At 46.7% G+C, this 20,896-nt stretch overlaps 1 protein-coding gene and 1 long non-coding RNA gene across 5 annotated transcripts in view; one reads left to right on the top strand and one right to left on the bottom strand.

Moving 5' to 3' along the window:
* LOC138810557 (uncharacterized) overlaps nucleotides 1-13,814 on the bottom strand; it is a 147,484-nt gene extending 133,670 nt beyond the window's left edge. The window contains exons 1-2 of the long non-coding RNA XR_011367159.1: nucleotides 13,689-13,814; nucleotides 6,784-6,908 (exon numbers count right to left, since the gene is read on the bottom strand). This is a non-coding gene — a long non-coding RNA (uncharacterized lncRNA). The remainder of the gene's footprint in view (nucleotides 1-6,783; nucleotides 6,909-13,688) is intronic.
* Nucleotides 13,815-14,179: 365 nt separating this feature from the next.
* The window catches only part of Ppp2r5c (protein phosphatase 2 regulatory subunit B'gamma), a 137,616-nt gene continuing 130,899 nt past the window's right edge, over nucleotides 14,180-20,896 (top strand). For all 4 annotated transcript variants that reach the window (XM_069997555.1, XM_069997557.1, XM_069997554.1 and 1 more), the window contains exons 1-2: nucleotides 14,180-14,278; nucleotides 15,010-15,075. In XM_069997555.1, the coding sequence (XP_069853656.1) occupies nucleotides 14,252-14,278; nucleotides 15,010-15,075 (93 nt within the window). In that variant the 5' untranslated portion in view covers nucleotides 14,180-14,251. The remainder of the gene's footprint in view (nucleotides 14,279-15,009; nucleotides 15,076-20,896) is intronic.

Below are 20,896 nucleotides of genomic sequence, written 5' to 3'. Positions count from 1 at the left end.
TAGCAACTGTTTTCAAGATAGCTTTATGCACTCACTCACCTTAATCAGTTAAGGAAATGAGCATATAACACTGACCCACCCATGTCTACTTGGCCCCTGACTTGTGAAACCCACAAGGCCTGTGGTATGGCTGCCTGGCTGTCACCAAAATGAATGCTCTATTGTGGTGAGGGGTGGGAGAAAGAAGCTGAGTCGAGCCCTATAAAGGCTTGGCCAGATGCTGCCCAGAACATTGCCAGCCTCCAAACTATCTGTTTTCTTAATCGGGCACAAGACTGCTGAGAAGATACGGATCTGCCATCATCTTCCCTTCTGCCCATGGTGCCCTGCTGGTAGAGGAGGGGGAAGACTGGGCCATGCACCGAGCTGCACTGGGCAGGTGAGCGGCAGGCTGCCTGTCAAGCTGGACTCCAGGGACTCACCAGCTTTCCTTTTGTAGGCCTGGCCTTCCTAGAGAGATGCGCATGATTCATTGCCTCCCCAGCTGCCACCACACACGGAAAGTCCTTTCTGCCTCTGATTTCTCACCTCTGGGAAACCTCTCCCGGCAGCCCAGATTCACGACTTTGAACTTTTCCAAGACTCTGCACTAGAGCTTCAGGGAGTGACCTATTTTCTCAGTATGCTACTCCCCTTCCCTGCCTTTGAACTCACAGTCAATCCCTCCCTCCCTTTCCTTCGATTTTAACTGTCCAGCTCTCACTCAAGTTCCCAGTCACATATTTTAGAATTTCATCCTTGAAAGAAACTGCTCCAAAATCTTGATTTTGACAGAGACTCAACTGGAAGGATCCTTGACCCTCTTCCTGGTGGCTCCCTTCAGGCATGGCTCTGCATCTCCCCACTCAGTCCTCTCCGCTGGGCATGCAACAGTCCCTGCTGTTCCTCTGGCTGCTCTGTGCGGGTGCAGACACACCCCATGGGGCAGAGGAAAAGCACAGGTTCTGAAGCAAAGCCCTGACTGGGTCTGATCTCCATCCTGCAAACCTAGACCCCAGTGTGAACTACCTCGGATTCTGCATCATAAGGTGAGCCCTTTGGCTGTTGTGAGTTGAATTGTGGCTGTCTTGGCCTCTGGTATCACAGAAAGTGACTTCATTTGGGTAGAGGGTCTTTAGAGAAGTAATCAAAGATAATATGGTTGGTGTCCCTATAAAAAGGGAAACTTTGGAACCAGAAACAGAGGCACAGCAGGAAGATGATAGACCATTATTGGGCTGAAGGACCTGGAACCGACCCTTCCCAAAGCCCCTAGCGGGAACCAACCCTCTTATATACTGATCTTGGACTTCCAGTCTTCTGAACTTTAAGGCAATCAACCATCGTTGCCAGTGCTAGATGTGGGGGTTCAAGTACTCTAGTCTGTGAGACTTGGATGTGGCAATCCTGGGAACAAACCCACCTGTCCCGTTGACTTGCTGAGATGGGACTTACATGGAGGAGATGGTTAAGAAAAACAAAAACAAAAAAAAAGAACCAGTGCCCTTGATTCATTCATGCCATATGCAATCATGGAACACATTGTTGCAGGAGTGTGTCTGGGTACAAGGGGTCCATATGAGAAATATCTGCAAAGTCCTCTGTCTGTTTCTTTTCATGAGTCATTCTTCTGGCCTCCTCTGAAGTGAGAGACATCTCAGTTACAGTCCACATAGAAGCTAGGGAATCATTAAGCACATAGTAGGTACTTAATAAATGGCAAGAGTTGATTTTATGTGGGTTTGAATAGCTGTAAGTTTCTAAATATACAAGCCTGAATGTGAGCATTGGTGCTGAATATTTTGTATTCTTTTTTTTTGGGGGGGGGAAGGGTCTGGTCGTGGGGCCTGAACTCTGGGCCTGGGCGCTGTCCCTCAGCTCTTCAGCTCAAGGCTAGCACTCTACCACTTGAGCCACAGCATCACTTCTGGCTTTTTTTTTTCTGCTTATGTGGTACTGAGGAATCGAACCCAGGGCCTCAAGCATGCAAGGCAAGCGCTCTACCACTGAGCCACCTTCCCAGCCCATAATTTGTATTCTTAAGCAGTATCCACAGATTCAATTGTTTGAGTCCAAAGTAACCTCTATTTTGTACCATGTCTAGGCTGTCCTGTTCTGTAGGGCACCAGGCTGGTGGGATGAGCTTTACCCCACCTTCATGGATGCAGATCGTGGCTCTTGGAAATGTTCTGAGGTGAGGTAAATACCTTCTGGCTATAGCTGTGTGTGGACAAAATGGATGTCCTGCAATGCATCATGCAGATGAATAATTCTGATAACTGTGTAGGTTGTTTCAAGCCTTTTGAAAGCTCTGCATTGATAAGGAAAACAAGGAGGAGGAAGGGAAGAAGAGAGAAGAAAAGAAAAAGGAGAAGGAAGAGAGGAAAGGAAGGAAAGAGGAAGGATAGGCAGGAGGAAGAGACACCTCAAGAATTATAGTCCTCACAGCAGCTAAGAGGGAGGGAAGGAGGGAAAGGGGAAAGGAGGTAGGGAGGGAAGGAAAGAAAGAAGGAGGGAGGGAGGGATGGCAGGCAAGCAATATATTTGGCAAAGTTAGTCCTTGCAGTTGTGGACATTATGAGATGCTGGGCAGAAGGTTTTTCAGCACAAAACCAAGAATACCAAGTGCATAAATTAAAATGCCATCTTTTCCCTGCACACAGTGAATAATTATAGATGCCAAGTGTCACACCGACAATCCACTGAGCATTTGTCCCCTTTTTGCCTTCATGTTACTTTTCTTTGCTTGATCAGGGTCCAAAGAAACTAGCATGACTTAGCACTGCCCACTGCAGCCTGACCTGTGAGAAATTAGGGAGGGCAGGCTTTCTAGTCAGGGGAACACGTGTTCTATATTCATGCTTGTGTTCATTCTGAACACATTCAATGAGTGTTCTAGGTCCAGTGGGAATACAAAAAGGGGCCACTATACAGGGCGTAAACACCATGACCTGACAGTCCTATCTCACAATCATTTATTGAGTCCCAGCACTGTGCCAGGCTTGGATGGAGATGGAGGCACTAAAATAAGTACCCAAGGGGATGATTAAGCCGTGGGGAGAAAACAGTGTAGGAAGGAGGGACCAGGATCATGCCTACTTTACAGATGTAGCACCTGCAGCCAACATAGAGTGGCAGTCACCTTCCTGAAGTGGGGTTAGGAAAGGGAGGAGGTAGGCACAGACCTCACCCAGCTCCATGCACTGGGCTAAGTAAGCAGGAGGCAGACAGATGCACAGCCACAAGAATGCTTCCTGGAGGTGCTGGGTAGAGTCCTAGAAGCCAAAAGGAGGGGAAGGCTAGAGGAGGGTCTGAGTGTGATCTGCGGATCTAGGAGAGTGTCGGCAGGTGAGGAGGCAGAGGCCGGGAGGATGGCCCTGAGAGCTGTCAGGGAGCAGGGCCAGACTGAGAGGAGGTTGAGGAAATCAGGCATGTTGCTACCCCTGGGTCTCTGAGGAGGAAATGACATGACAGGCATAGCTGTGGTGAAGGTGGTAGCTGGCTAGTAAGCACTGTTGGTCAGAGAAAGAGTCCAGAAAGAAATCATGGAGATCTGAAGGGATTTAGAAGAGTTTTGACATTGTACTTCCTCTTCCTGGGCAGTAAGATGACCAAACCAGGGCCCTGAAGCAGGAAGCCAACACAAGGCACATCTTCTCCCTAAGGCAGGTAGTAGCAGAAAGATCCAGGAGCAGAGACCAAGGAAAGACTTTCTGAGGTCACCAAGGGTTATATCAGGGAAGTCATATCCACCGGCTCAAAGACAAAAAGGAAACCTGGAAGAGACAGAAGATAGACAGAGCTGGACACCAAACCTCAACAAGAATCTCACACAGTACAGGCAATCTTTGTCTTCTATTTGCCGTCCTTTGCAATGCAGTGGATGGCTTGAGGGGGGCTGAAAGTCTCAGGGGAGTCCAGCAGACAGAGACAGGGAGGAGAAAGAGAGAGACTGAGAGAGAGAGAGAGCAGGGAAACAAGAGAGGTGAAAGCACAAGGTAGCTGTACCTTTACTATAGGTCAGGAGATTCAACAGTAGCAACCATGTCCTCTCAGAAGGACCTCCTCAGAGACCCATGGGAGCAAGATACAAGTGCCACAACTTGCCCACAGCAAAGTCTTAGGAGGTGAAACCCAACTACAGAACTACAGGTATATCATAATTGAGTTTCTGCCAATAAAAGTAATATGATTAGGATAAAAACTGGAAAAGATGGACATAGAGCATAAATGATTATTATTTTTAGGAGATGGGATTACTAAAGTTTTAGCTTTTTCCTTGCTTACCGAGGCTTGCTCAAGTTGATGCAATAAATATTTCACTTTTGGAGTGATAGTGTTTTGACAAGATGTATACACATGCAGCAAGTCCCTCACCTGTGTGGCAGAATGGAGCCAAGCAGCAGCTGTGAACACTGTGTTACATGCTGGCTCCCCTGGCAGCAGTAGCAAAACGAGGCCAGGAGTGATGAGAACCTGACATTAGCGGGATCAAATGAACAGCCCAAGTCATATGCCCAGCCAAGACCACTGTAAAGATGGAAGGTAACATCCAGCCTTCCTCTTGCCTTCAGGAAAATCTATTCCCACCCTTTGCCAGAGCAACCTCTAGATGGTCTAAGTCACATGCATTAAGGCCTTGGGGCATTTCCACCAGATGGCCCTTCAGTTGCAAAGCTGTTTCTCAATAGCTTACATGGTTCACTCTGTGACCCTATCTCAGTTGAAATTCTACCTTCCCAGAGAAACTGTCTCTGACCACTGTAGCTGAAGTAGCCACTGCTCCCTTGCCAGACCCTTTGCAGTACCCAACCAGAATGTCCAAAGAATCCTTTGCAATGTTGAGAATGTGCTATCTCCATGCTGAACAGTACAGTAGTTATGAGTCACATGTGGCTGAAAAGAACTGAAAAGTGGTAAGTGAAGTTGAATAATGGAATTTTACATTTTATTTCGTTGTAAGGAATTAATTTGAAATATCCACATGGACAGTGGCTATGACAGTATGGGTCAATCCCTCGCCACCAGTTTTGGCTTTAGTAGCATATTGTTATCTAAAATGATCTCACTTATCTGTTTGTTCATGAAGTCATTATCTGTTTCTCCCCATTAGAATGCAGGTCTATAAGGAAAGTGTTCTGTCTGTCTCTACCAATATAATCCTAATTCCAAAGACATATATTAGGTGGGTAATAAATTATGATCAAATAGTAGGACAAAAGGCTGCCTACCTAGGCCTTCAGTTCAGTAATTCTATTATGTCTAATATTTATTGCCCAATATGCTATGTCACCAAAGCATTCCCAAAACTCATCTCTTAATCTTATTTGATATATGAGAAGTAACCCTGTAAGTGGATGCCTGAGCACACAGCACCAAATCGTGTATAGAAGCAGGGTGATAGATACAGATACACCTGACCTGATAACAGAAATGGCTACTAGGTAGGGGGCATGTTGATGTGTAGTGTGGGTGTGCTGGACAAAGCGGTGATTCACGTCCAATGTGGAGCCAAACTGTGCAAGATTCTATCACACTACTTAGAATGATGCATAATTTTAAATTTATGAATTATTTCTGGAATTTTTTATTTAATATCTTCAGACTATGGAAAGTCAAACTGCAGATACAGCAAGACTACTGTGTAAAGGAGATAACCAGAGGTTGGAGCAGCAACTTAGGATAGACCTTGGTGCAAATGGATAGGTGAGTCCACAGGGCCTAAGAGAGTAAGAGAGAACAAGCAGAAAGCCATGGAATACAGCAGAAGAAAAAGAATCAGGAAGTATTAGGAGCAAGAGAGACCACACTGGCCCCGACTAAGCCCAAATTTTGAAGGACAGATGTAAGAGGAGAGACAGTGTGAAAAGACAGGGAAACCAGCAAGTCGAGGATCGGATAAACCCTATATTCACTGGAAATATGAGAGGGGGGGAAGAGAGAAGTGCAGACACGTCCCTGCAGTGGGGGTTAGGAAGTGGAGGAGGTGGGCATGGACCTCCTTGGAGCCAAGAAAAGGAGCAGCTCCAACAGGGAGGCCAGAGGGGATGTACAAGCTGGGTGGAGGTGAGCAGAATTTGGGAAGCCAGGGGAGTCAGCAGGCAAGGAGGGTGGTGAGGAGATGGGACTGACCTGGAAACTGCTGTAACTGCTGTAGGGAGTTCTGACAGCTGCTCCATTAACACTTGTATCCCGGCTCCCCTGGCTTCCTGTCCCGCCATGGGATGCTTCTGCAGTCTCAGTACCAACCTCTAGGAAGGCCTCACCAGGCTGAATTGACGGGCCACCTGAATTTGGACTCTCAAGTCTTCAAAACTGTAAGCTAGATATATCTCCTTTTATTTATAAAGTACCCAGCCCCAGGAATTTCATTACAGCAACAAAAACAGAACTCACATGAAGCAAAGGCAGAGAGACAAATTTGTTCTGAAACAAGGAGGCAGTACATACAGAGTTGTTACGCACTAGCCTTTCACACCTCAATGAGCACATGCTGTGGTCAAGATAGAGCTGCGGGCTACGGTGGTTAAAGCTCTGAAGATGCCCTTCCCATGTGCCTTCCAGAAGCTTCTCAGGGCTTAGAGAGCTCTGAGGGGATAGAGGGAAAAGGATGGACAGCTACTAACTGGGCCTCATATTTGTGCATGATTCCCTACATTGATTCTCTGCCCTTCCATAAAAGTTCTAGCTGCCAGGCACTGTGGACACCTCTGGACATGCAACAGCCCATCTGTCATCAAGTGTAAATTCATATATTATGAAATAAAACTTACTCATAAGCCTTTGGCACAAGCTAGCACATACCTGAAGTGGTAGCAAATCTTTATCTTCCGACTCTAGGGTGTATATCTGGATGTTCAATTTTATGTGTGCCAAGTTGGGTAGATCAAGGCTAATGTCCAATATTTTTATTGTTGTTCTTGTTTTTTCTGTTTAACAAAAAAAAACAATGCAATCAAACAATAGTAACAAGCTATGCTAATCAAGTAATCAAAATTAAGCAATTCTAGTAAGGAGTTTAAAATTTTTTCTGAAAAAATCACATATAAAAGGCACATTTCCTTCTAAAGTGATGGACTTTCTTCTGAAAGGAAATTTTTGGATATAAAAGTTATAGCATTCATTGTAAAGGGGTAGCTTCATAGACTTAGAAATCAAATGCCTGGCAACATAGAAAATCCCAGCATTAGGGGCTGGGAAGGTGGCTCAGTGGTAGAGCACTTGCCTTGTATGCCTAAGGCCCTGGGTTCAATTCCTCAGCACCACATAAGCAAAAAGAAAAAAGCCGGAAGTGGCGCTGTGGCTCAAGTGGTAGAGCGCTAGCCTTGAGCTGAAGAGCTGAGAGACAGCGCCCAGGCCCAGAGTTCAGGCCCCACGACCGGACCCCCCAAAAAAAAAGAAAAAAAAAGAAAATCCCAGCAGTAGAGGGCTATTCTGGGGAACCCTACCAAGCATTTAAAGCAGAAGTAACACCAATCCTCCTCAAATTCAGAAACATTTAAGAGGAAGGATTTCCAAATTAATTCTATAAGATTAGAATGAAATCAACACTAGAGAAAAGCAGTGTAAGAAAGAAAAAGGGGGGGTGGAAGCTATAAACCTATCTATCTCTGATAAATATATAACAGTGCTTGACAAAACACTAGAAAATAAAATAATACATTCAGCAGATTTTATATCATGACCAAGTAGGATTTATTCTTGGAATGCAAGGATGGTTCAATATGCAAAAATTACTTAATGGAACATACTACATTAGCAAAACAAAGGGGATCATCTTAGTTGATATAAAAAGGGCATCTGACACAATTCAACACACTTCTTTGGGGAAAAACTCAATAAACTTTAATTGGAAGGAAACTACTGTGGCACAAAGATGTTACTCTAAGATTAGGAATAGGACAAAAAGGCTCACCAGAGGGCTGGGAGGTTGGCTCAGTGGTAGAATGCATGACTCAGCACCACATAAACAGAAAAAGCCAGAACTGGGCGCTGTGGCTCAAGTGGTAGAGTGCTAGCCTTGAACTGAAGAGCTGAGGGGCAGTGCCCAGGCCTAGAGTTCAAGACCCACGACCGACAAAAAAAAAAAAAAAAGGCTCATCATTGTCACTTATATCAAACACAACAATGGAAGTCACAGCCAGAGAAATTAAAAAATTAAACAAATGCATCCCAATTGGAAAGGAAGAAACAAAATGATGTTTGCAGTAGTACATATAGATGTAGCACAATGAAGTAGATTCATTGAATGTCACTGAAATGCATACCTGAAAATGGCTAAGATGACGCTATGTCATGTGCCTTTTCTCTCAATGTACTCTCAATGCCACCTCACTGCCTCTCCATTACAATCTGGATTTTATTGTATGTGGAGGGGTACTTCCAGGCCTCCCAAGATGGAGCAGTAACCTGGCAAAGAACTCTGCTCACTCAGGTAGGGGCAGCTGAGGGGCTACATCTTTCCAAGGCCAGGAAAGATGACAACAATGGGCATAGAGTACACCAAGCCTGCTGCAGAGCTCTGTCCAGGTGGAGGATTTCTCCCAAATGGAGTCTGTGAGCAGAATTCTGGTTTTCACACCACTATCATCTCTGACACTCACAGTGGCCACTGGCAAGGGCAGGCAACCTGTGTCACATCCATTTTATCTATGTAAGACCAGAGTTTCTCCAACTTAAAACAAGTGACTTTGGGGCCTGGGGGATCCTTTGTGGGGGCTGTTCTGCATATTGTAAGATGTTGCAGTTGCCCTAACCTTCACTCAGTGCTAACAGTACCCACATACATCCAATTGTGACACGCCAACTGTCCCTATATAGGCACAATATTGCCCCTATATGGGAGCCATGCACTCAGAGGGGTTGGACTCTCAGAGTCTACACACAGAGCTAGACTAATTTCAACCTTCCATTCTCCCACAGCTTAGATTAGACTCCACCAGAGAGCCACTCTCCACTCTTCTAGGCCCATCTCACTGCCCCAGAGTCCTCAAGGTCATGTGGCTCAGGACAAAAGAGCGCTGGTCACAGAAAGGAGAGAAGGGAGGGGGTGGCCACTTGTCCCTCCTCCCTTTTGTCATTTGACAGTAGTCCTAACAGATTCTGCATTATCCCACTCTCAGCAAACGCACCTGGGCACTCACCCTGAACACTTTGCTCACTGTCACCCATGTACTTGACTTTTGCATGTCTCCATGCTTGGGCCTTTCATTCATTTATTTGCAATCAGACCCTTTTGATGGTGCCATCTATTTCTTGTCTGTTAAGACCAAAAACTCCAAACCTGATTAAGACCTAAAATCAAAGTGGACATGGTGGTTCAAACCTGCAATCTCAGCATTCAGGAGGCTTGTAGGAGGATTGTGAACTTGAGGCCAGTCAGGACTACACACTGAGTTCCAGGCCCATCTGCACTATATAATGAGACTGTCTCCAAAAATCCAAGGGAACAAAAACAACTGAAATCCACATGTCAAAATACTGTGGCTGTTCAGCAAGGCCTTCCCTCCCAGCAAGCTTCTGCTGCCCCCATCTGAATGTGCCCTTTTCTCTCTGTGACCTCGTAATCTAGTCTCTAATGCTCTTAAGGTATTCTCTCCACCTCAGGTTATTTCTGTCCCTTCTTACATCCTCCCCTGGACTTAGGGATTTCAGAGAGAAAAAGAAAAGGGATTGTATTTCATCCTATTCACCTGATAATGATTTTTTTTTTTTGGGGTCCGGTCATGGGCCTGAACTCTGGGCCTGGGCGCTGTCCCTCAGCTCTTCAGCTCAAGGCGAGCACTCTACCACTTGAGCCACAGCGCCACTTCCGGCTTTTTTCTTTTTGCTTATGTGGTGCTGAGGAATCGAACCCAGGACCTCAGGCATGCAAGGCAAGTGCTCTACCACTGAGCCACCTTCCCAGCCCCTGATAATGTTTTTTTTGTGTTTTACATTTGTCAAGAGCTGGATTCAAAATTTTATTAAGGTCAATGTACAAGACTTGAAGTTCTAAAGTTCATGGTTTTTTGCCCTTTGGTTCTCATGGGGTCAGCACCTAAGGCTGGTTACTCCAGCTCTGAATGGTTTTTATACTGAGATTCAGGGCAACTAGCTAGTGGTGTTTATCAAGGCTCTTCACTTGGCCAACCAAGAGCCTTGCTTAGCCTAACAGAGCTGTTAACTATCCTGGGCCTTAAAGGTAAAACTTGGGGATTTTCCTCCTGCTCCTCAAAACTAAATGGTACCTACACCAAATCACTGTCCACTAGTTGACAACTAAACTCACTGAGCACTTGTTTTCTGCCAGGCTCTGGGATCAATACAATTTATATGTGGACAATTTAAATGTAATTTCACTTAAATCTACTTTTTTTTTTTTTGTCTGTTGTGGGGCTTGAACTCTGGGCCTGGGCGCTGTCCCTCGGCTCTTCAGCTCAAGGCTAGCACTCTACCTACCACTTGAGCCACAGCGCCCATTTCCATGTTTTTCTGCTTATGTGGTGCTGAAGAATCGACCCAGGTCCTCGTGCATGCAAGGCAAGCACTCTACCACTGAGCCACCTTCCCAACCCAACTTAAATCTATTATTAAGCCTGTAGGCCACTGTGAGTAGAGAGAGTTGAGTGTGTGAATAAATATATCCAGATTCAATTTTTAAAATGACTGTGAAAGACTTTTCAAAGGAAAGGGTTAAAAGGTGGTTAGATGAGCTGACCTGGTTTGGCCTTAAAAGAAGTTACTGTCCAATCCGTGCAACCCCTGGCTGGAGGTGGAGGCTGGGAGCCTGAGAAGGGCCGGGGACAAGGACAGAAGGGGACTATAGCTACACCACGAGGCTAACAGAGAAAATAGCTTAAAAGCAGAAGGCATAGGTTAGTGGACAAGTCTGGGAACAAGTCGGGCCAAACTGCAATAAGGAGCAAGCCAGCATCAGTTCCTTCCAGTGAGGCACTAAGAAACAGAGTATCTAAACCATAACCACCACCTCTTAAGAAGCTCAGCTGAAAATCCACACAGTAAGATTGCCTTGACACTCACTGGAGGTAGCTGGGCAGAAGGGACGTGAAGCAAGCTGAGCCCATGGTGTCCTGGTGTCCTGGAAGTCAGGATCAAGAGGGCATCCTGGGACAGGAAGGCCCAAGCTGCAATGTGTCAGCCAGGAAAAATTCATACTAGACTCAGCGTAAACCAGGAGGCAGGACCTCAAGTGCCATGGGTGTCTAAGAGAGGAGACACTGGGAAGAGAAGGTTGCAGAGGCTGAGTGCAGCTGAGGGCCAGGGTGGAAAACCCCTGCCACTGTGTGGTTGGTTGGGCTCTCTGGGAACCTCTGCAACCCTCTAGAAAGACCCCAGGAGCATAAACAAAGCAATCCCTTAGCCATTTCTCCAGAGCTAGACATGGACAGAGTATGTCCAAATTGCTAGAGACCTTTTCAAAGAAGTGTTTCAGCATTGTGTACATAAATTAACATGCTGAATTAAAACCTTTCTGTACAATTATTTAAAGGGAAAATAAAGCATTTCAGAAGGGTAACGACGTTTTGTGTGCTATGGAAGATGGCTTTATGAACATGGAAGCCAGGGCCCTCCCAGAAGAGGTGCCCCTCAGGCACACATACACACACTGTACATGTGCACTCACACACTGTTTCTGTATCCTCTTTGGCATCCCATTCTAAATCCTTCTTTAGAGAGCAAGCTATATCTACATCCAGCATTCCTTTGAAGACCACAAACACCCAGGGCACAAAGTCCTCAGGGAGAGGTAACCGTCAGCTCATATGGTCATGGGATGGCTTCTTCTAATGTGGACAAATGGAAACCAGTTTAGTAGCCAGTGAGGTACCCGCATGTTACATGATGGTGTAGTCAGACTTCTCTGGTTACTATGGTTTCAAGGTCACTGGATGGAAACTAGGCAGCTTGTCTGGTATCTTTTCTATTCCTTTTCTCAAACTCAAAATGACCTGATAATTCCCTAACAACCTACAACTAGAACTCTGCCGTACTGTCACTCTACCTATGTTCTGGAGAGACACGGCTCGAACACAATGTCCCACACAGATTTCATCATGCTTCTGAGAAAACTTGCTCTCTATATGCTTTCCTTCCTCATCATTCACTCTAGTACCCAAACTACAAACATGAGCACTAGCTTTTTAGCTAAGATCTTGGCGCTCTCCATCTGAGCAAGTCCACCACCTGCTACCTGTGGTCCCCCTGCTACTCTCAGAGAAGCAGCACCTGGACCATCACCTCCACACTTGCCACACTCCTGACACAGATACTTTTGAAAATGCAAATGTAATCACATCACTTTTCCAATTGAATATTCTTCAGTGACCCTAAAATGCACTAGAAAACAAGTCCAATTACTTGGCAACCCATACCTGTCTTAATCAAGAGCTTTTGTTCCTTGTATCTCTCTGGCCACAACAAAACATCCTATGCAGAGTCCTTCACAATTTTGCAAGCCTGACATCCTAATCCTAGTCCTTGAAGACTTCTCTTGTGCCATGGCTAGCAGTGGGTTTTCTGTTCCCACCCAGGTATATGCATTGCTTGACAAAGGCAGTACCTTGCTCATCTTGCAGTATGCTTTGCACACAGAAAGCATCCCAAAAAATGTCTACTGAAGTATGCTACTGGTGAATCACACCTCTAATCCTAGCTTTAAAAGTTGCTGAATCTGAGGATCAAGGTTCCAGGCCAGCCCAGACAGGAAAGTGTGAGTCTCTTACCTGCAACTAATTACCCCAACAAGCCAAGTGGTTGCTCAAGTGGTAGAGCACTAGCTTTGAGCAATAAAGCTCAGGGATTACACCCAGGCCCTGAGTTCAAGCTCCAGGTCTAGCACACATACACACAAAAAAAATTACAGCCCCTTAGTTAAACAAGGTGAGCCTGAAATACCGCTCACATCCTTCATTCCTAGTCTCACTACCTGATGCACTGCTGCACTCTAGGATGACTTTAATTAGCACCTCCAATCATCAGGAACCCTAGACAGACTGAAGAAGCATGTATTAAAAAGTGATGCTTTTTCCCCCCCTGTGAAAACTCGGCTCCCCAGAGCTATCAGTGAATGAGAAAAGTAGGTGGTCATCATACTTAAGTTTTCTCATACGGCTTACCATCAAACCAAGTGAAAGAATAAAGGTGAACAAACGTACTTGTGCTATTCAGTATACACTATGTGGGAAACGAACTACGTAACTTGTGGGCAGGGACGTGAAGGGGGAAAACTATGGGAGAGAGAAGGGGTGACTTGTCCAAAAAAAAAATAAACGTACTCTTTATCTGACTTATGAAACGGTATCCCCTCCGAACCACGCCTTAACGATAACAATAAAATCATATTGTTTAAAAAACAAAAACAAAAACCCAGCCTAGCAGCCGCCCGTGCTAAAATAAGCACAGCCTCGGAGGGCGGGGCCTGGGGCGGGGCCTGCGCCGGAGGAGGCAGGGTCGCTAAGGGGCGGGGCGGGGCTAGCTCGGCAGGCGGGGCTTGGCGGGGCCCTGCGAAACCGCCGCTCGCGCGGCTCCCGGGCCTCCACGGCCCCCACGTGCACCGCGCACGAGTGCCCTCGTTTTGCAAGAGCCGCCGCGGTGAAGGGCGAGGCCGAGAAGTCACCATTCAGCACACCGCTGGCCGCCCACGTTGTTACCATACATTTCAAACGTGCGTTCTACACGCCTTACTCGTCCCCTACCCTGACACACACCTCCACAGCGACCACGGCCCTGTCACCTAAGTCGCAGCCACAGGCCTCCTCAGACGCCTCGCTTCCCACCGCTCGCCCGCCTCCCTCAGAACCCAGCGGCAGAAGCCGGCGCCGGCGGAGCAACGAGAAGTGGGTGGGGACTGGGCGCGCAGGGGGCGTGGCGGCGCAGCGGAGCGTTAGGGCACGTGAAGGCGCGCCGACCAATGGAGAGGGGCCGTTGAGGGCGGAGGGGCGGGGCGAGGGGCGGCGTGGGGACGGCACGGGTCGGGGCCTGGCGCGGGGGCGGGGCCTGCGCAGGGGAGGGGCGGGCCAGGGGAGGGGCGGAGAGACGCCGCCGCCGCTGCCGCCGCCGCCGCCGCCGCCGCCGCGGCTGCCGCAGCCTCTGGGAGCCTGGAAAAGGGGAAGCGAGAGCGAGCGAGCGACTCAGTCCCCGGGCGGCGGCAGCGGCGGCAGCGGCGGCGGCGGCGGCCGGGGCGGCGCGACGGCCGGGGTGGGGGCGCTGCTGCGGCGGGGGCAGGCGGCGGCGGCGGCGGCAGGGGCGGCGGCGGCGGTCCGCACCAGCCATGCCGAATAAAAACAAGAAGGAGAAAGTGAGTCCCGGGTCCGGGCGGCCGGGGCGGGGGGTTGAGGGGGAAGGCAGGGCTGGCCGGGGCAGGGGGGCTCGGCGGGTTCCCCTGGGCGGCGGCGGGCCGGGCGCCCCGCAGGCCGGTGGGGGCGGGGAGCGCCGGGCCCGGCGGAGCGGCGGGAGCTCGGAGGTGGGCAGGTGCTGGCGGGGCGGCGACCCGGCGGCCGGGCCGGGCCGGGCGGGGGCGAAGCGGGCGGCTGACAGGGTGGCACGCTGCCTGGGTCGTTGTGCGGGGCGGCGGCGGCTCAGTGCGGCGCGTTGCGTTTGCACGGGGCCGGGGGGGGGGGGGGCGGCCAAGGCTCTGGCTTTAAGGTTTCAGGATCACCCCAGAAACCCTTCCCCGGGACTTGGCGCGGAGGGAAGCCAGGGGTGTGATGTGGCGCTTGCAGAATGCCCGAGAGCGCTGCATGCAATCGGGCTCATCTGACACCGCTTAAAGTTTTCAGCCCCCCGATACTGAGGAGAACGAAAGCGCCTTGATCAGAATCGGGGTGGTGGGGCGCGGGGTGGGGTGCAGCATGGCTGCACGGTTTCCTTCCACAATACCGTGTAGATCTCCTGCCGGTATGGATTGAAACCACCAGAAGCTCCAGTTCAATTATATAAATCAATTTCGAAACTGCATTTGGTTTATCTGATGTTCAGCTGTCGAAAAAAAATTGAGAAGACTAATTGCATGCCTTTGATGTTTCCCAGGAACCACCAAAACCGGGGAAAAGTGGGAAAAGTTCAAAAGAAGGACAAGACACGGTAGACACAGAGGTAACTCTCTTCAGAGATTCTTTTTTTTCCCCCATGAACAGTTTCTAATACAGAGAATAAGGGGGTGGAAAAGCCCTAAGTGATAAAATTCTGGGTCTTCCAAAATATTTTCCTATGTAAGACTTTGAGGTCTCACCATTTGGAGGTTTTCAGGTATTTCTTTTTTTCTGCTTTGGAAAATAGCAATGATGTTATGAATGTTATGCTGACCTGAGGAACGGTTTTGTGCGTGCGTGTGTGTGTGTGTGTGTGTGTGTTGTTTTTTGTTTGTGTGTGTGTGTTTGAACTCAGGGACTGGACACTGTCCCTGGGCTTCTTTTGCTCAAGAATAGCACTCTACAACCTGAGCCACAGTGCCACTTCCAGCTCTTTCTGAGCAGTTAATTGGGTATAAGCAACTCATAGATTTTTCTGCCTGGGCCAGCTTTGAACCACATTCCCCAAATCCTCCCGAGTAGCTAGGATTACAGGCCTGAGCTGCCAGCATCTGCTTCGAAGCTGGTATTTTTAAGTTTATTCCACCTCCTTGCCCCTACCAAGTGCTCCCTTGCACACAGTCATACAGGGGCTCTGGCTGGACTTCTGTTCCTTCTAGCTTCCTTCTTGTGCCAGCTACCAGGTGGCTTTTTCAGTGGCTCCTTCCTTATCACCCTGCTTTCTTTGGTGCTGTCTCCGCAGCTGGTGTTCTGAACAAGCTTTTTTTTTCTCTTGATGTCTAGTGCTGGTATTTTTGATACCTAGTTTGGGTATTTTTTTTGTGTAGTCTTCTACTTTCTCCACTCGCCCCCTTCCCACCTTTGCCCTCACCTCCCTGCAATTGGCAAATTGTGACTTTTCCTTCTTCCTGGCTTTGGGCTTATTTAAGGAACAGCTGGAATGCTCTGTGTAGTTTTGTCTACCTGGTGGAATCTTTGGTCCTTGACACAGTTGTAGGTTGGGAGTGTTCGCAGAATCACCACGTTGGCCTTTTCTTCCTGTGACTAATCGGGGAACTGTAGCTACTGAGGCCAAGGGTCCAAGTGTCTGTGAGCTCAGAAGATGCTGACAAGGGCCTCCTTCAATCGGGGCTCCAGAACTGATCACTGAGGTCTTATCACACATTGACTTGTGACTCTCAGATTCCTTCCTGTACATCATATTAGAAGAGTTGAGCTCTGCCTGAGAAACACAGTTAACTGGTAATCAGATGCAGTAGACTTTGATTAGCCCCAGGTTATCTTTCCTTGTCCTTGGTGTATTCTAAGCCTCCCTCCTTTACAGCAGGTAGCTTATTCCAACAAATCTATTGCCCTATCTAGAGCAAAAAGCAGAAATCTAAAAGGTTCTTTAAATATGCTTAGTTAGGATTATTTGTACCTGTCTTTCTCTGCTCTTTCTTTATAGCAGATAATCCACTTTTACTGTGGCTTATGTGCATTTCACTTGCTTACTTCCTGGGTCACTCTTCTGACAATTTAGATGAGAAGTAGTTACCTTTGCAGGGGTATACACTCTCTTTTAGGGTTGTTGCTCTTTCATTAAAACTGCTAAGACTTCCTACTGTCCTTAAACTTTTGTTGCTAACATGCCTATATCTACTTACTGCTACGTCTACCAAGGGATATAAATGTATATGCGTCATCTGCTTCTATTTTAGAGGAAAGAACCTGGCCATAAGGACAAATATTGCTAAGTTTGAACCTGAAAAGTCCATCAGTAATTCAAAAATTCCCAAATCAGTGCTATGTGGAAATGTGTTTGTAAGGTGGCTTGGATTCTTGGACTGTCTATTGAGTTAGGATCTTGAGCATGGCCTGTAGTGTCTGAGTGTGATGCCCCACTTGTCTTTTTGTATTTTTTCTAGTGCTACTGTCTTAAGAGCTGGAACCACAAGGCTTGAAATTTCCACTGCAAAACACAGATGTTGAGCACCTCATTACCTCTCATAAGGACCCCAGAGGCAACATGGCATTTTAAGCATGACACTTGGCAGGTCACTGTGTAATCTGTTGTTTAGGAATACAGATTGAGGCACATGAGTTCATCTGAACTCTGAGTTGACCCTTACTCCGTTGTTTCTTCCCCTCAGCTTTCAGCTCTCTTCTTCTCTTCTAGTTCCGCCCACTTACCAAGCATGATTGACTCACACAGGTGACTTAAACCATTCTTGCACACATTTTTTCCTCTCCTGTCTCTCAGTGTTACTCTGAACTAGAATACCTTAACCTGAGGGATTTAAATAGGTTTAATATTCCCATGTTGCTTTGGAACATGTCACCTTTGGAATATGTCACCTTCACAAGTAATTTTGTTCATGTTCCCTATGAACATGTCTGTGAGCATGGAGTTACCACACACTCCCTTCACAGCCTGTAGTGGGTGGAGGATGGGTGCCTGCTCCAGGCTTGAGAAGTAATCCTGGCAGAGGAATCATTCAGGATCCTGGCATGAGGTTGCCATAACACATTACTTCAATTGTGTGAAAGGTCCTTATAGAGGAAACGCTGGCTAGCTGTCTTCTAGCCTTACAGAAGACAAGGCAGCAAGTGGTCTGCATGGAAGATCACATTTTTTTGGCTACAACAAGGGAATATTTGACAGCCTGGACCTTTTTTCCCTAAGGAAGATAAAGTCATGGAGCAAAAGGTACACCAGCAAAGTGGAAAGATTTTCATTCACCTGAGGAATTACAAAATTGAAACGCCGCTTCCTGCTTGTCATAAATTATGAGTCATATACTTGTGTGACTCTATTTCCTCATCTCTAAAATAAGTTGGTGAGTTTAAGATTTTTCCATTTTTATTTACGTGGAACAGATAGGCTCTATTCTGATAAGAAATTTACCCCAAAAGCTATATGGCAGGATATATCTCAGAATAACAAAATACTGTTAAAGGCCATCACTATTGTGGCCAACTTGTACCTTATCCTAACAAGGCCTACTTCTTCAATGACACACTGATACATTTTTTTCTTTCTTTTATTTTTCTCCTCTCCCAAATAGAATTTTAAAATTTGACTTGTTGCTTATCCACATGTGTCCTGGAAATGGAAGTTTCTGTCCAGTTCTCACTGCTGGTTTTGCAGCACATATTTAAGGAACAAGAACACAGCTGGACTAATAGGCCACTTGATAATGGAAAAATGTGGAGATTGACAAGGAACTATATTCTTGTGCAGCTCTTCTCAGTAGCATTCAAGTCTGGGGGAGCATGACTAGGCACATCTTATGAATACTTAAAATCTTAATAAATTCCTCAAACCCTAAAGTTCATTTTGCAAGATCAGACTGCAGGATGGTGTTGCTGTATTGTTTTGTTTTGTCTTTTGAATTTGTGTACTGTGTCCAAAGTTATGCTTTAAATAATTGTTAATGCATTTGTGAAGTGATTTGTTTTCAGCACATTAAAGGTGATTTGAGTATTGTTCTCTGCTTATGTATTTTGCGTGTCCGGCTCTGCTTAGTTTGGTTTCGAAGCCTTTACGGCAACTCTTATATAACATCTATTGCTGAAAAGAAAGCTGAACAGCCTTCTCTTGGACCTGGTATCTTATCGCGACACCGTCTACCTCTAGGAATAACATCCTTACAGATAGTCCCTTTGCAGTTCCATTGCCACCACCCCCATGGTGTTCTGGAGCAGAGAAACAAAGACCTGCCTAAGGTCATATTGCACTGGGTGGTGGAATAATTTTCTATAAGTTAAAACAAATGTTTTATTAATCTGATAGCACATATTTATATTAACATAAATTTTTTAAAAGAAGGTCTTCTCAAAGATTTTTTTACTTTCTGTTCATATGCTGGCAGGAGTTTTCTCCTGAGTTAGTTGAAAGAAGACAGTGGGAAGTGTTCAAGGAGAAGTGGGTGGTGGCATGGCCACCGCAGGGGGACATCTGGCCCCTGCTTCCCTGGCAAGACTATAGCCTCCATCTGTATGCTCATCTCTGAGCACTTGTCTTCTATTTGGACCTCCTGTACCTTGTTTTCTTTCATTCTCTCCCAGCTTTTTTCCATACAACCCTCAAGGAAACGCCAGTAAATCCAAATCAAAGAAGAGGTATTTGGGAAATACTACAGATAAAAGGCTCTGGAAGATATGTGGCAGTATAATCAAATACTGTTCAAGGGCATTGGAATTCATATGTAATTGTTACATAGGAAATGCCATTCCTTGCTTTGAATTTCTTGTCTTGGATGGCTCTTCCCAGGCTCCTTCCCCTAACCATCCTTGCTCAGATACTGGAGAAAGGTGGCCAGGCTGCAAGGAACCAGCCACTGCGTCCCTGCACCAGCTGCTCTCAAGACCTCAAAGAAGCAGTTGGTTCTTCCTTAAACTGCCACCCTCCTCTAACCACCCTCCTGTCCAATTGTAAGTGTCATAGATGGACCTTCAGGAGACCCCTTGTGATCTCCCACCCCTGGACATGGAGGCCCAATTCTTCATTTGAAGGCTGTCCTGGGTCTTATGCTTTGTAGGAGGTTCACCAGCATCCTTGGACTTACGCACTGAAGGCCATTAGCAACCAGAGTGCATCCATGCATTGCTAAATGTTGTCTGGAGGACACACACACCTTGCTAAGCTTCTCCACAGAGCACATGTTTACTTATAGAGCAACATATAACTCACCCTGCCGCACTTGCCTGCAAAACTGCAGTGCTCAGATGAAGGGAGTTTCTCCTGTTCACTCACCGAAGTTAGAACCCCAAAGGGAAGCTATATCTACCAACTGAATTTATCCAAGATGAACCTGATCACCAGAAAGAGCAGCACTGCTTTATGTTCGTACAAATCTCTTCAACTGTCTACCTCTGTATTCAGTCCATTCTGATATCATGTGTAGTCTGTGAATAACTCCACATCACGATTCTACAAAGGCCACATCGTGTCTTCCTGATAGGAAAGCAGCTTTGACTTCTTGCACTCCTGAAAGCAAATGAGGGACCCCCTGTGGTCCCAAGAACATACCTAAAGACCACTGTTTTAGAACACTTCTGACTAACCTCTGACTAAACGCTTCATCTTTTTAGCTCCAACTCAAGTTCATCTATTTTTAAATTTAAGGAAACCTGTTTTCACCATCTGGGCCATATTTTTTCGACTTTCTAAACTTGTTAGTAATTTGCTGTACCATTTATTTTCATTCATATTGTTTCAACTTGCCACCCTCACTAGATGTAGCCCTATAGGATATAATTTAACATGATTCTGTTTGATTAGTGGATTTCAAAAGTGATAAGGAAAAAGTTTCAAAACAAGTTGCTTTTTGTTTTAAGATTATCTCTTATTTTGGTTTAAAGACTTTTTTTTTTTTCAGTCCTGGGGCTTGAACTCTGGGCCTGGGCGCTGTCCTTAGCTCTTCAGCTCAAGGCGAGCACTCTCCCACTTCTGGCTTTCTGGTGGTTTATTGGAGCCAAGAATCTCACAGACTTTCCTGCCCTTCTTGGCTTTGAACCATGAGCCTCAGATCTCAGCCTCCTGAGTAGCTAGGATTACAGGCGTGAGCCACCATCTCCCAGATGATTTAAAGACATTTTATGCAGAGTTTTTATTCAATATTTATTTTAACTAAATGGCATACTGAGATAGGAGATTAAGGTACTCAGGAGTCTGCTGCCTGCTTTTTTGTGTTGTTGTTGTGGTGTTGGTGGTGGTATGTGGGGGGGGGGGGTGTTCATTTGTTTGTTTTGCTGCCATTAGGGCTTGAACTCAAGACCTCTCTCTTGCTTGGCTTGCTTGGGCAGCTGGCACCCTACCCCTTAAGCCTGGTTTTCTGCTGGTTAGTAGGAGATAGTCTCACAGAATTTTCTACCAGGCTGGCTTCAAACCACGGTCCTCC

Source organism: Dipodomys merriami, unplaced genomic scaffold (assembly GCF_024711535.1).
Source record: "Dipodomys merriami isolate MVZ:Mamm:240054 unplaced genomic scaffold, mDipMer1.0.p SCAF_50, whole genome shotgun sequence".
NCBI lineage: Eukaryota > Metazoa > Chordata > Mammalia > Rodentia > Heteromyidae > Dipodomys > Dipodomys merriami.
The sequence above is the reverse complement of the archived record's forward strand: the minus strand, read 5'-3'. Positions and strand labels throughout refer to the sequence as shown.